The sequence below is a fragment of the Dendrobates tinctorius genome, unplaced genomic scaffold, assembly GCF_039654945.1.
Source record: "Dendrobates tinctorius isolate UK_male_01 unplaced genomic scaffold, ASM3965494v1 ptg000167l, whole genome shotgun sequence".
Classification (NCBI taxonomy): Eukaryota; Metazoa; Chordata; class Amphibia; order Anura; family Dendrobatidae; genus Dendrobates; species Dendrobates tinctorius.
The window spans coordinates 160,698-176,105 of NW_027361834.1; the positions used below are offsets into that span (position 1 = coordinate 160,698).

The 15,408-nt window shown below is 45.8% G+C and overlaps 1 protein-coding gene across 1 annotated transcript; it reads left to right on the forward strand.

The window, feature by feature from the left end:
* The first annotated feature begins 12,138 nt into the window (after positions 1-12,138).
* LOC141053698 (uncharacterized) lies at positions 12,139-14,740 on the forward strand. The gene is made up of 2 exons (XM_073550735.1): positions 12,139-12,483; positions 13,051-14,740. The coding sequence occupies exon 2, from the start codon at positions 13,628-13,630 to the stop codon at positions 14,738-14,740; it is 1,113 nt and encodes a 370-aa protein (XP_073406836.1). The 5' UTR covers positions 12,139-12,483; positions 13,051-13,627.
* Positions 14,741-15,408: the final 668 nt, after the last annotated feature.

Here is a 15,408-nt window from a genome sequence, read left to right on the forward strand (position 1 = left end):
ATGTATTTTTGGGGATCGATCTAAATTTTTGAGTTTCAAAAATAATTGTAAATTATTTTTTGCCTTGAAGCCTAACTCGTCAGGGAGCTCCGCGCAGCAGGTTAAAATTGTCATCTCTTTGCTGCGTGGCGATCCCCAGGATTGGGCATTTTCTTTGAAACCAGATGATCCTATTCTGACTAATGTGAACGCATTCTTTCAAGCTTTGGGGTTGTTGTATGACGAACCTAAAGCTATTGATCAGGCTGAAAAGACCCTGTTGGCATTGAACCAGGGTCGAGATTCTGCAGAGTTGTACTGTCAAAAGTTCCGAAAGTGGGCGGTCCTTACTACCTGGAATGATAATGCCTTGGCTGCTCTCTTTCGGAAGGGTTTGTCAGAAGCCGTAAAAGATACTATGATGGGATTTCCTGTTCCCTCTGGTCTGGACGATTCTATGTCATTAGCCATTCAGGTTGATCGGCGTTTACGTGAACGCAGGATTGCACGAGAGGTGTTGCCACCGGTTGAACAGACGTCTGAACCTATGCAATGTGATAGAGTTTTGTCTAAGGCGCAACGTCAGGAGTTCAGAAGGCGTAATAAGCTGTGTTTTTTCTGTGGAGATGCCTCGCATATTATTTCTGTTTGTCCTAAACGAGAGAAACGCTTTGCACACACGTTTTCTGTTGGTGGTGTTCAACCTAAGTTTCTTCTGGCAATTACTCTGATCTGCTCCCTGTCCACATTTTCCGGTGTTGCATGGTCTGCATGATGCCGTTGTTCTGGGGTTTCCCTGGTTGCAAATTCATAATCCAGTTTTGGATTGGAAATCTGTGTCTGTGGTGAGTTGGGGTTGTCGGTGTGCCTTTAGTGAGGCTCCGTTTTTTTCCACCTCTCCTCAGTCGCATGATGTTCCTGACTATTTGGCGGACTTTTATGATGTATTTAGTGAGAATGAGTCTGCGTCCTTGCCTCCTCATAGGAGTTATGACTGTGCAATCGAACTAAGCCTGGGGTGTAAATTTCCCAAGGGTCGGCTCTTCAATTTATCTGTACCCGAGCACGAAGCTATGCGGTCCTATATTAAGGAGGCGTTGGAGAAGGGTCATATTAGACCATCCTCTTCACCCTTAGGTGCCGGGTTTTTTTTTGTGGCCAAAAAGGATGGTTCTTTAAGGCCTTGTATTGATTATCGTGCCCTCAATAAAATTACTATTAAATATCAGTATCCGTTACCCCTGATTTCAGATCTATTCTCTAGAGTTAGAGGTGCTTGCTGGTTTACCAAGCTTGGCCTCAGGGGGGCGTATAATCTTATCCGCATTAAGCAGGGGGATGAATGGAAGACGGCGTTTAATACTCCGGAGGGACATTTTGAGTACCTGGTGATGCCTTTTGGGCTCACTAATGCCCCTTCTGTCTTCCAGTGCTTCATGAACGATATTTTCCGAGACTTTGTCGATAAATTTTTGATTATCTATCTAGATGATATTTTGATCTTCTCCAAGGATTGGGATTCTCATGTGGAACATATTCGGACTGTGTTCCGGATCTTGAAGGAGAATTCCCTGTATCTCAAAGGATCGAAATGCCTTTTTGGAGTACAGAGGATTTCATTTTTGGGATTTATTTTGTCTCCGTCAACTACTGAAATGGACCCGGCCAAGGTACAGGCCATTTATCATTGGGTTCAGCCCACTTCTTTGAAGGCCCTCCAGAAGTTTTTGGGTTTTGCTAATTTTTATCGGAAATTTATAGCAAAATTTTCTAGTATTGCCAAGCCATTGACTGATCTGACTAAGAAGGGTGCTGATGTGTTGAATTGGTCTCCGGAGGCTGTTGCTTCCTTTCAGGAGCTGAAGCGAAGATTTACCTCCTCCCCGGTTTTGCGGCAACCTGATGTCTCACTCCCGTTCCAGGTAGAGGTGGATGCTTCTGAGATTGGTGCAGGAGCTGTTTTGTCCCAAAAGGATCCTGTAACATCTAAAATGAATCCCTGTGCTTTCTTTTCCCGAAAGTTCTCTCCATCTGAACGTAACTATGATGTGGGGAATCGGGAACTGTTGGCCATGAAATGGGCATTTGAGGAGTGGAGACATTGGTTGGAGGGAGCTAAACATCAAGTTGTGGTCCTCACTGACCACAAGAATTTGATTTACCTAGAGTCGGCTAAACGCTTGAACCCTAGACAGGCTAGGTGGGCCTTGTTTTTTACACGTTTTGATTTTGTGGTCTCTTTTCTTCCTGGAACTAAGAATGTTAAGGCAGACGCCCTCTCTAGGAGTTTCTTTGCTGATTCTCCTGTGGTGACCAAGCCTGCTACCATCTTAGGCGAAGGGGTAGTTCTTTCTGCCATCTCGCCCGATTTGAGACTTGCTCTGCAAGAGTTCCAGGAGGACAAACCTGAGCGTTGTCGGAGGGAAAGTTGTATGTTCCTGACCAGTGGAAGAAGAGAGAGATGTCTGAAGTTCATTGCTCTGCATTGGCTGGTCATCCAGGTATTTTTGGTACTAGAGATCTGGTGAGTCGCTCTTTTTGGTGGCCCACCTTGTCTCATGATGTCAGGAATTTTGTGCAGTCCTGTGGGACTTGCTCCCGGTCTAAATCTTGTTCTCGCTCTAGTGGGTTGTTGATGCCTTTGCCGGTCCCCAGGAGGGCATGGACCCATATTTCAATGGATTTCATCTCTGATATGCCGGTCTCTCAAAGAATGACTGTTATTTGGGTGATTTGTGATAGGTTCTCTAAGATGGTTCATCTTGTACCACTCCCTAAGTTGCCATCTTCCTCTGAGTTGGTGCCCCTGTTTTTGCAACAGGTGGTTCGCTTACACGGGATTCCGGAGAACATTGTATCTGACAGAGGAGTTCAGTTTGTGTCTAGATTTTGGAGGACTTTCTGTTCCAAGGTGGGAATTCAGTTGTCCTTCTCCTCTGCTTTTCACCCTCAGACCAATGGGCAGACAGAGAGAACAAACCAGACCTTGGAGTCGTATTTGAGATGTTTTATTTCCGCTGATCAGGATGATTGGGTTTCATTTTTGCCCTTGGCCGAATTTGCTTTAAATAATAGAGCTAGTTCTGCCACTTTGATGTCACCTTTTTTTTGTAACTTTGGGTTTCATCCTCGATTTTCTTCAGGGCAGGTGGAGCCTTCTGCCTGCCCAGGTGTTGACACTGTGGTGGAGAGAATGAACCAGATCTGGGACCAAGTGGTGGATAAGTTATCTCTCTCCCAGGAAAAGGCCCAGCGGTTTTCCAATCGACATAGGACCATTGGTCCCCAGTTTAAGATTGGTGATATGGTGTGGTTATCATCAAAAAATATTGCTATGAAGGTGGCTTCTCCTAAGTTTAAGCCTAGATTTATTGGACCTTACAAGATTTTGGAGATTATTAATCCGGTCTCTTTTCGTTTGACTCTTCCTGTCACATTTAAAATCCATAATGTGTTCCATAAATCCTTGTTGAAGAGGTTTGTTGAACCAGTTGTTCCTGGGGTGGCACCTCCAGACCCTGTATTGGTTGAAGGTAACATGGAATATGAGGTAGAGAAAATACTGGATTCCCGTTTGGCTAGACGGAGACTCCAGTATTTGATTAAGTGGAAGGGTTATGGTCAGGAGGATAATTCCTGGGTCTCTGCCTCTGATATTCAAGCCAAAAGATTGGTGCGTGCCTTTCATCGGGCTCACCCTGATCGCCCTGGTGGTATGGTTGAGGGTTCGGTGACCCCTCCTCAAGGGGGAGGTACTGTTGTGAGTTCATTTTCCCCTTCGTCACTGAGGTCTGGTGAACTCCCTATTTTGGTAAAGGAAGGTAATGAGCCTGATTATCAGGCACCTGAGCCTAATGAGGATGACTGGCTGAGTGGAGTCACGGACTGGATATAAGGCTGCCGACGCCCTTCTGCCCTGCGGGTGATTTCTCTGTGGACTTCTCGGACACCAGTCTGATTCCTGCTCCTCTAAAGCTAAGTTTTCTGCTTTGCCTGTTAGCATTTGTGTTTTGTTTTTGTTTTCCTTGCTTTTCTGGATTCTGCCATTCCCTGCTGGGGTGAGCTGAATCTCCTTTTGCCTGTAGCTCTGTCTTCAGAATATTCCTGAGTACTGACATAGCTTTTTTGAAGCCTAGCGTCTTCAGGGTCTTTTTCACTGTCAGTCTGTTGGCTCTTATTTTCATAGGGTTTTTCACGGATTGCAGACAGCAGCCTTCCTGTCCTTTCCTATCTAGTTAGCTTGGGCCCCATCTTTGCTCAGTCTATCTTTCTCTCTGTGTTAGTGTTTTCATCTTGCTTCACCGTCATTATATGTTGGGGGCTGCCTATTGCTTTGGGGTCTGCTCTGGGGCAGTTTAGATTTCCCCTTTCTTTCTTTAGGCCTATTTAATTCTCCAGCTGTGATCGAGGGGTCTAGGGCATCGTAGGAACCCCCCACGGCTACTGTTAGTTGTTGTGGATAGGATCAGGGGTCTGCAATCCGATAGCTGCCAACCTCTCTGGTTTTCTGGACTTAGCTAGCATTTCTGTTTTTGCCTCCTACGGTGACTCAATCATAACACGACCCCTATAATTTTTTTTTTTTTTCAGAAAATATTTATTAAAGTTTTTTAATAACAAAGAAAGGGTACAATACAATAGACCATAAACTACCATTATCTGAGTAATTAAACATTATTTAAGTATGGAAGTAGAGAAAAGAAGAGAAAGACACGAGGGAGAAGACATAGTAGTAAGAGTAAGGAAAAAATAGGTATGGGGATATAGGGTAAGGGAAGGAAGAAGGGGGGGATTATAGCCCATCAGTAAAAAATAATAATTTAACTTATTTAACTCAAATCATCTAAATTACTCGGGAGCTAAATATGTATCCAGTTGGCAAATTCCGGACTCTCTTTGAATGAATGCCAAGGAAACCAAGTGTGTCCCTGTCTAGATGTGGAGCCCCTATCTTGGGACATCAGTGATTCCATACGCTCCAATCTGTCCATCTCCACCACCCATTCCATCACAGAAGGGACCCTCATGGATCTCCAATGCCTGGGTATGATCATTCTTGCTGCTATTAGGCAAAATCTCCAGAGGCCCCTTTTAATTGTTTTTAATGGGCCAGGGATTAGAGAAAGGAGAGCAATCTGAGGAGATGGTTCATACCTGATTCCAGAAATGATATAGAAAATCTGGAAGATCGCCAACCAAAATGGCTTCAGCAGACGACAGGACCACCAGACATGTAGCATGGAGCCCCCGTCCTCTCCGCATCTCCAGCATAAATCAGGGACCCCCGGATAAATCCTGTGAAGCATGTCAGGGCATCTATACCATCTAGTCAAGATCTTGTAGTTCTTCTCCTGTGACTCACAAGAGATAGACAACTTATGAGTCAGGGTGAAGATTTTATGGCGATCCGCATCGGAAAAGTTAATCTGCAGATCTTTCTCCCATGCAGTGATGAAGCGGGGCGTGTCTGTAGATTCCAAATCAGAGATCAGGCCATAGAGGAGTGAGCTCACATGAGCAGGGCCCTCCGTTAGCTGCATAAGGGTCTCAAATGGTGTCGGCAGGCCAAGATCTATCTTTGAAAAATAGCTCTTGAGCTGAATAAATTCAAGCCAGGGTATCGATCTCCCCGGGCAGGCCGTCCTCATATCCCCCACCACAGGGAATCCTGCAATCTTGTCTGCAGCCTGGCCCAGACTAACCCGGTCGTCAGAGTCCCAACAAAGAAATGAAGTCCGTGTCGTGGCAGGAGGGAAGTCTATGTTATTAAAGAGGGGGCCTAATCTACTTGGTCTGTTAATGATTTTCATTTTGGTGCTATATTTGTACCAGAAATTTATTACCACTTGTGTGAGCGGTGGGAATTCAGAAACTGTGTAGTTCCGAGGATCATAGGTCCAAGGGAGCCAATACAATGAATGCGGGGACATCAGCTTTTCAATGATCACCCATTGTTTATACAGGTCACCATATCTCCAGTCCACCAGTCTGGAAAGAAGAGCAGACCGGTAATATGTTTTAAAATTAGGAAGACCCATGCCACCCCTCGACTTAGGTCTAATCAGAGTGGAGAACCCAAGTCTTGGTTTTCTTGTGCCCCAAACAAAACTGTTAATTGCTGATTGGAGACGGTTAAAGAAATGGTCAGGAACAAAAATAGGGACTGTCTGGAAAAGATAAAGAAAACGGGGAAGAATGTCCATTTTGACTGCATTAATACGGCCAAACCAGGAAAGTTGGGATCTATTGTATTTCTTCAAGTCAGCTAGAGTAGTATGGAGGAGTGGGATATAATTAAGATTGAGTAGATCATTGGAGTTTTTAGGAATCATAACTCCCAGATATTTAAGTGCCCTGTCCTCCCACCTAAAAGGGAAGGAAGATTGGAGTCTATGGGCCTCTTCCTCGGGGAGAGTTATGTTCAAAACTTCTGTTTTGGAGTAATTAACTTTAAAGTTAGATACCTCCCCAAATTTTAGGAACTCTCGCATGAGCACTGGAAACGCAATTGTAGGGTTTGTCACGTATATTAATAAATCATCTGCGTATATTGATAGTTTAAAATTATTGTGGCCAATCTGTATGCCCTTAATGTCAGGAGCGCTCCGCAGTGCAACTGCCAGGTGCTCCATGGCAATTATATAAAGCAGAGGGGACAATGGACACCCCTGTCTGGTACCATTAGATATGCTCAAACAAGATGAAAGAGTACCGTTGACTCTAATACGAGCCGTGGGGTTTTGGTACAAAGCGAATATTCTCCCCAACATTTTAGACCCCAGTCCCAGTTGTGTCAATGAAGAACGTAAAAAGGTCCACCCAAGGCGATCAAAAGCCTTCTCGGCGTCAATAGATAAAAGGCAAGCTGGAATCTTGTGTCTGCGTACATAAGATGCGAGCAGTAGTGTTTTAACCGTGTTGTCTTTGGCCTCTCGTTTCTGCACGAATCCGGCCTGATCACCATGGATGGAACCCGGAAGTAGAGGGCTCAACCTGTTAGCCAACGCCTTAGCAAAGACCTTCATATCCACATTAATAAGTGAGATGGGACGATAATTTGAACACATCGAATGGTCCTTACCAGGTTTAGGTATCACCGTAATTGTGGCGGCCAAGGTCTGTCTGGAAAAAGGACAGGTCTCTGAGATAGAATTGAATAGTTTAGTTATAATGGGTACTATATTAGGTGTAAATAATTTATAAAAGGAAGCTGGGAACCCGTCGGGTCCGGGACTCCTACCATTAGCCATAGATTGAATAGTATCTGAGATCTCCTGATCTGTGAATGGTTCCTCCATGGCTGCTGTATCTGCCACTGGAAGAGGAGGGAGCGGGGTGTTGTTAACATAGTCATCCACCCTGGCCTGGAAGTTAGTCGGGGACATATCAGCTATTGGCCCCCTGAGATTGTATAAGGAATCGTAATATTCTTTGAAGGAAGCCGTGATTTCTTCTGGATGATGTAATAGTTTACCAGTTTTAGATTTTATGGTAGGGATGTAAGTAACAGGAATACGTGGGTGCAGGAATCGTGCTAAAGCCTTACCAGGCTTATTGGAGAATTCATATAAATATCTCCGAAAACGGTCTCTTTGCCGTGCTGATGCCGTATCCAACAGGGAGGTAAGGTCTTTCCTGGCCTTTAAGAGGTCAGCCAAGGTTTGAGAATTGTGGGTATGCTTATGATCTAGCTCCAGCTTTTGAATGCGTGTGAGTAGATCGTTGATTGCGAATGCTCTTTCTTTCTTTAACCGCGCTCCCTGTTGGATAAACACTCCTCTAATTACTCCCTTTAAAGCCTCCCACTGATAGGGAAAGGTTGTGTGGTCTGATTTGTGGAAGTCTATGAAGTCAGTGATGGCCGTTCGGATTGCTGTCTGGCATGTGGGGTCTTTAAGGAGGCCAGGGTGTAACGACCACGTCCATTCCGTAGGGGCCAGGTCCGGTAGTTGTATGGACAACAAAACAGAGGCGTGATCTGACCAAATCATCGGTCCAATCTGAGTCTCTGGGTGACATGTTAATAGTTTGTGACTGATCAGGAAGAAGTCTATCCTACTATAGGAGTCATGTATAGCTGAGTAGTAGGTGTAGTCGCGTGTAGTGGGATGAGTCAGTCTCCAAACGTCCACTAGTCTAGACTCCACTAATTTGGTCTTTAGGCTCTCCAGTTGGGACGGGGGTATGGACGACCTACCAGACGATGAGTCCACGGACCTGTCAAGTACAAGATTGAAGTCCCCACCGGCAATCACCAAGCACTCGGCGAACGTTGCGAGGCAATTCAAATATGCTCTACATGTCCGAGCCTGATCCTGATTAGGAAGATAAAAATTAGAAATAGTGAACACACCAGCAGCCATTTTCAATTTTAGAAATAAGAACCTGCCATGGGGGTCCAATTTAGAATCCAGTACCTGAGCCTGAAGGGATTTATGAAGTGCAATACTGACCCCCTTTGATTTAGATTCTGGGTTGGTACCATGGAACCACTGTGTGTAGTACCTATTCTTAAGGGCCGGTATGCGGTCTGATCTGAAGTGGGTTTCCTGCAGCAGGAGTATATGGATATGTTTCTTATGCATATGGTAGAGCACTTGGGAGCGCTTTTCAGGAGTGTTAAATCCCCTAACATTCAGTGAACACAGATTTAAAGTTGCCATATCAATATGCTATCCGAGCCGAGGGAATAGTAACAGCGGTGGTTGGTAAAAGGTTGGAGGGGGAAGGTTTACACAAGAGGGAAGAAGAAAGATGGGAAGAAGTGGAAAGAAAAAAGAAGTAGTAGATATTAACAGACGAACAGCAAGAAATTTTCAGACAGGAGGAACTTTCCTGTCAAGACAGCTCCCAGGTCACTATGCCTGGGAACTGGAAACTATACAGAGGATACTCTGTAACGTAGTGTCCTTAGACACTCCCTAAAGTGGGGACTGACTGGACCAGAGCACTGAGACTCAGCCAAGCCCCCGCAGCAATTCAATAAGACGTTTAAACATAAACACGATTAACTGTAGACCGGCATAAAGGCAAACTGTGTTAGTAACTGTTCCTATTAACAAATAGAGAACTATGAAACAAAACCACAGTCTAAAGTAACGGGGCCGCAAGGTGATCTACAGATCATATTAGTATATGGAGACTATATAATAACCAGAAAATATAAAATTGGTAATAAGATAGCATAATAATAATAATAATTATCAGCTCTTCTCTGGTCACCAGCAGGAACAGAACATCTGTATTGCTCCCGATTTATCAGCCCAGGGTATAATTCCACCAAACAGAGCGTAGTTCGAGATCTTCAGGTAAGGTGGAGAAGAGGGGTCAATGGGGGGAGAATTCCCCTTGAGTCGATCTAAATAAAGTCAAGGGACCCCATCTTGGGCTCCAAAATCGTGCCTCGGGCCACGTCTCCTCTTCCTATTAGGTCCCGATGGTGGTCTCCCCCCTCCCTGTCCTCCCCACAACAATAAAGGTGATGGTCGAGGCCACTCTCCCAGCTGCACCAAGGGTAAATCCAGAGCAGAAGAAAAGGTTGATAAGTCCGCCGGTGTCCTCAATATCACTGGGCCAGCTTCTCCGCGTACTTGTAGTTGAAAGGGGTATCCCCATGAGTAGTTGATGTCTTTAGTGCGAAGAGCCTCCAGGAGTGGCCTGAGCGCCCGTCGTTTGGCCAGGGTCAGGCGAGAGAGATCTGCCATAAGCTGAATGTTAGAGTCATTGAATTCAATAGCCTCTTTCTCCCTGGCCCTTTGCATAATTTCTTCCTTTTGTCGATAGAAGTGGATTCTGCATATCACATCTCTTGGTTTGTTGGAGTCAGGATTTTTGGGGCCAAGGGACCTATGTGCTCTGTCCATTTCAATATGATCGCCTCCAGGTTTGCCTAGAAGCGAATTAAAGATGTTTTGGATGGCAGGGACCAGGTTTCTATTAGTCACTGTTTCCGGAAGTCCACGGATACGAATATTATTCCTCCGGTTCCTATTTTCGGAGTCTTCCATCATATCAAACACCAGCTGGAATGTCTGGGAGTGATGATCTAGGAGTTCATGTTGGTTATGTAGTTGAGATGCAAGATCCTCCACTTTAGATTCCAAGGTAGTGATTGTACCCTTAAGCTGTGACACTTCCTCTTTAAGTGAGCTAATTTCACCTCTATATACTGCTTCAAGGCGCTGGATATAACCCTCCATGTCAGATTTAGTAGGTATAGCATTCAGCCGGGCATATAGAACCTCATAGCTCATGTCACAGGATGGGAGTCCTCGAGGTGTCTCTGGAGTGATTGAGGATAGCACCATCGGGTCCACAGACTGCATATCTGATATGTCGTGGTTAGGGGACTGTAAATTCTGCATCTCAGTGGTGTTTTGCAAATGAGCCAGGGCCCCAATAATGGGCTGAGGAGGCAAAGTTACCTCCTGCTGGACTGGGGAGGAAGGGGTTACACTGCTTGCTTCTTCAATTGCGAAATGGCTGCCTCCTCCCTCCTGCTCTCTGAGACCTGCTGCAGACATTGAATGTTTAAGTGATGAATATGTGGCAAGGGGGGGATGGGAGCCCCCACTCACTTCATGGGGCTGTTGCTTACAAACTTCTCTGGCCTTTCCCGGGGAGAGCCCTGTCAGAAAGGAGGTCTCTGGGGACCCTCGTAGATCTGGGGAGGGTCGGGACATGCCGCTCACCTTTCCCTGCTTATGCTGAGCATTCTCCCCGAGCGATCCATAATGGGTTTCTCCAGTCACGATTGAGGTACGGCTGGTGACTTTTCCAGAGGACTGGCGTCGCTCTGCACTGCTGCGCTCCCCTCCTTTGTCCACAGGAGAGGAGCGGACCCCTCCTGTTTGTCCTGCTTTTAGTGTCGCTCCAGGAGCCATCATGGCCGCACGGGTAGTAGTTTTTCCCGCTCTCCCCGAGGATGCCAGAAAGCGGGTAATATCTCCATTTGTGGTCCCCGTCGGTGGTTCCTGTGATGCCTGGGATCTGAGGCCACCTTTTGCCCTTCATTTGGGAAGGTTAATGTGTAAATTAGTGCTAGATTTCAGCTGCAGGGGCTCAGAAACTGAGGAGCTCTCAGAAGGCACGTCCTCCCAGCACCATGTCCAGGCCACGCCCCACGACCCCTATAATTTGATTTTAGTTTGGAAAGTTTTTCGTCTGACCTCTCTGTCCATTGAATCATCCTTTCTAAGTGGGACGCGTTGAATATGGATTTCTTGAAGAATTTCATACATCGTTCAAGAATATTTTTACTACAGCATATACCGTATTATGTATAGTATTATGTGGCGAAATGATTCATTGTATTAGATTGTAGTTTATTTTGAATGTATACTATATTATTTTTGTTTTTGTTTTTGTTTATTATATTTTTATTATTTTTTCATTATTTTTTTATTATGTCTTTAAGGCTGGTTTCACATTTGCGTTTTTTAGCGCTGGAAAAAAACGCATACGTGCGCATGCGATTTTTCCCCTATATTTAACATGGGTGCGCATACCTGCGCGCTGGCATGCGCACGTATGCGATTTTCATGCGCTGCGTTTTTTTGGGGTGTGCGTTGGTATTTTCCAGACGCAGCATGTTGCATTTTTTGGCCCTGGAAAAAAGCGCATGCGCACGTATGCGCACGTTTTGCGCTAAAAATGGCCATTATAGCCTATGGATGCGCATACGTGCGCACTGGCATGCGCAGGTATGCGTTTTTTTAGCGCTGCGTTTTTTGGGTGGTGTCCACTTGTTATCCTAGTTATAATCTTCTAAAGTCAAAAAAAAAAAGTCTATATAAAGGAGGTGCCTGCCAAAACTCTGCCACTACTACACTGACAGATTGAAGAGCAGACAGTCAACCAAGAACCCATTATATCAGCGAAGAATGTGAGTATATTACATTATATGCCTGTCCTTTTAAATTATGTATGTACTAATGATTTTTATTATTTTTACATGCAGTATGTCTTCAGAATCCGAGTATTCCCCATCGCGGCAGGAATTGGCGCAAGCAGACCGTGAGGTGATTATTTTCGTGCATCTGGTAAGTATATCTGCTGCTTCTCCAAATATCTTACGTTTTTTTCAACTTTTTTAAGACATCGTCATCATCATCTGCGGACGGGACTAGTGAGGGCGAAGAGCAGGAGCAGCGAAGCCAAGTCCCGGTGGTGATACGGAATGTAAGTATCAAATGATTTGTAATGTTCTTTATTTTTTATCTTCTATTTTTACTCTTTTTTTTGTTTCTTTTTTTGTAACTTTTTATTCAATTTAAATTTGATTATTCTAATGAATGTGTTTTGTCTAGGTTCCACAACGGGATGAAGACGTCTACCTGGATAATGAGCAGCTCATCAGCCTGGTCCAGGAGCGTTCGCCGTTGTGGGACAGCCGTGACCGGCTGTACAAGGACAATGTGGTGACCCGGCGGCTATGGAATGAGGTGGCCGCAGCGTTGATGGATGGCTGGGACAGCGCCACAGCATCCTCCAAAAAGGCGTTTAGTGAGTATTTCCCTGCTCTGTATTGTGCCGCAGTGACTGTTGTCCTTGACGGCACTGTTGGGTTTCGTGCTAGGCGTATTCTAGCAGGAAACCCAACAGTGTCATCGGGGTCTACAGTGACTGCTTTGAGTATTGTATTGCTACATTGTGCCTCAGTGACTGTTGTCCTTGACGGCACTGTTGGGTTTCGTGCTAGGCGTATTCTAGCAGGAAACCCAACAGTGTCATCGGGGTCTACAGTGACTGCTTTGAGTATTGTATTGCTACATTGTGCCTCAGTGACTGTTGTCCTTGACGGCACTGTTGGGTTTCGTGCTAGGTGTATTCTAGCAGGAAACCCAACAGTGTCATCGGGGTCTACAGTGACTGCTTTGAGTATTGTATTGCTACATTGTGCCGCAGTGACTGTTGTCCTTGACGGCACTGTTGGGTTTCGTGCTAGGTGTATTCTAGCAGGAAACCCAACAGTGTCATCGGGGTCTACAGTGACTGCTTTGAGTATTGTATTGCTACATTGTGCCGCAGTGACTGTTGTCCTTGACGGCACTGTTTTTTTTTTATCAACAGTGGACAAAGTCCGAACACGTTGGCGTTCAATCAAGGACCGCTTCAACAGTGATGTTCGTGCTGAGGGCCAGGTTCGCAGTGGATCTGCGTCAAGGACCAGAACTAGATACCGTCACTATCACGCGTTGCAGTTCCTAAGACCGGTCCTTGCCACGAGATCGTAAGTATTATACATTTTGGGTTTTTATTTTTATTAATCTGTGTTTTTCTAATCCACAGCTGATGCTTCTTGTAAAGGCATGGTAGTAATGATTTTCCTTTCTTCCACAGCACCTGGAGCAGCACCCTGCAACCTGGCCCTGGAGCGGTCCTTCCTCGGACGTCCTCTGACCCGTCCCAGCCATCCGACAGCCAGGAAGCACCTTGCAGGTCAACCACACACACAGCTGGTGACCAGGAAGCTGGGCCATCAGGTGTTCCCCTGTCCCAGGTCTCTGCCACTGGTTATGCGGGCACTACCCGCCAGCGGCAGAGGGCCTTGGACAGGAATGTCTTGCCCGAGTTTTTGCATTTGAGCGAGACATTTAATTCCAGCCTCAAGTCACTGTCCGACAGAGTTGAAAGCGGTTTTGCACTCATGGAACGTGGTTTTAACCACTTTGAACACCGCTTCAATTCTGTAGAACAGCGCCTTGACCGTCTGGAGGCCGACCTCAACAGACCAGCACACCATTTTTTTAGTAAGATTGAAAAGGGCATGGCGGAACACCTTAGTCCTGATCAACAGCTGAATGTGCTGCAGGCCTGCAACAATGCTTTCTTGCAGGCTATGCAGCATAATCGGTACGGTCAGCAGTCAGTGGTGTCCTTTCCACCTGTGCCACCATTGACTCGCTTCACCTCACTACCGACTTGTGCTGCATACCACTGCACGGACACCTCTATTCAAAGCCAGGACACCCACCGTTACACCACCACAAGTCTGAGTGCAGCTGGTCACTTCACCGACACCACCATGGCAAGCGCTGCTCCTGTCTGGAGCACCACCGCCAATCCCATGCATGCGTGGAGCTCAGCCACCACTAGGCAAACATGGAACAGCCCTGCCGCTACAACAACATGTAGTAGCCCTGCCACCACCACTCTGCAAACCTGGACCATCACTGCCGCCACCAGTCCTCCTGCAAGGACGAGCACTGACAACGAAGAGCAGCAGCAGCCACCTCAGCAGCAGCAGCCACCTCAGCAGCAGCAGCCACCTCAGCAGCAGCCACCTCAGCAGCAGCAGCAGCCACCTCAGCAGCAGCAGCAACCACCTCAGCAGCAGCAGCCACCTCAGCAGCAGCCGCCACCTCAGCAGCAGCAGCCACCTCAGCAGCAGCCGCCACCTCAGCAGCAGCCGCCACCTCTGCAGCAGCAGCCGCCACCTCAGCAGCAGCAGCCATACCAGCAGACGGGGGACCTACATTCCATATTTGCCCCTAGTTCAAGGCGAAATCAATCAAGGCGGGCATTGGGCCAAAGTCGGTCCAGGCACACAAGCCTACGGCGACATGCCATTACAACTAATGTACCTGAACAGATTTCCTCTCCTACAAGTGTTCCTAGTTTAATTCCCTTAACTGGACTACCTTCCCCCACAAGTTTTGTTGCCCCTTCCCCTCAAACACCGTCTTCAACTGCAAGTGTTGCATATTCCCTGCACACCCCCAAATTGAAACCATCTGCCCCCAAACGCCGTAAAAAATAATTTTTAGGTTTATTTTTGTGATAAAAAATAAATTTACATTTGTGGTTCACCATTACTAAGTTTCATTAATGTTGTTTGCGCCGCTCACACACAATGATGGGTAAATACATGTTAAAAACCAACCCAAGGCCTAGTATAGTCATATGTGAAATAACATGGACTAGTATAGTCATACCAAGGCCTAGTGTAATAACTCGAGTTTTACCAACTTGGATCTGGTTTCATGAAAAACAAACTGTTGAAACTTGTCTTAAAAATAAGTTTCTTTCTAGTTTCACCAGTTTGTTTTTTGTGAAACAAGATGCTAGTTGTTAAAAATCGAGTTATTACAGTAGGCCTTGGTATGACTATACTAGGCCGTGGAATTTCACATATTACTATACTACTAGCCCCAAGGCCTACTATACTCATATTTGAAATACCACGGCCTAGTATAGTCATTCCAAGGCCTAGTGTAATAACTCTAGTTTTACCAACTAGAATCTATTTTCATGAAAAACAAACTGTTGAAACTTGTCAAGTTTCACCCGTTTGTTTTTTGTGAAACAAGATACTAGTTGGCCAAAATCGAGTAGGCCTTGTTATGACTATACTAGGCCGTGGTATTTCACATATGAATATACTAGTAGGCACAAGGCCTAATATACTCATATTTGAAATACCACGGC

Excerpts from the sequence above, each read along its gene's own strand:
- LOC141053698 (XM_073550735.1), top strand. The coding sequence starts at position 13,628 with ATGGAACGTGGTTTTAACCACTTTGAACACCGCTTCAATTCTGTAGAA.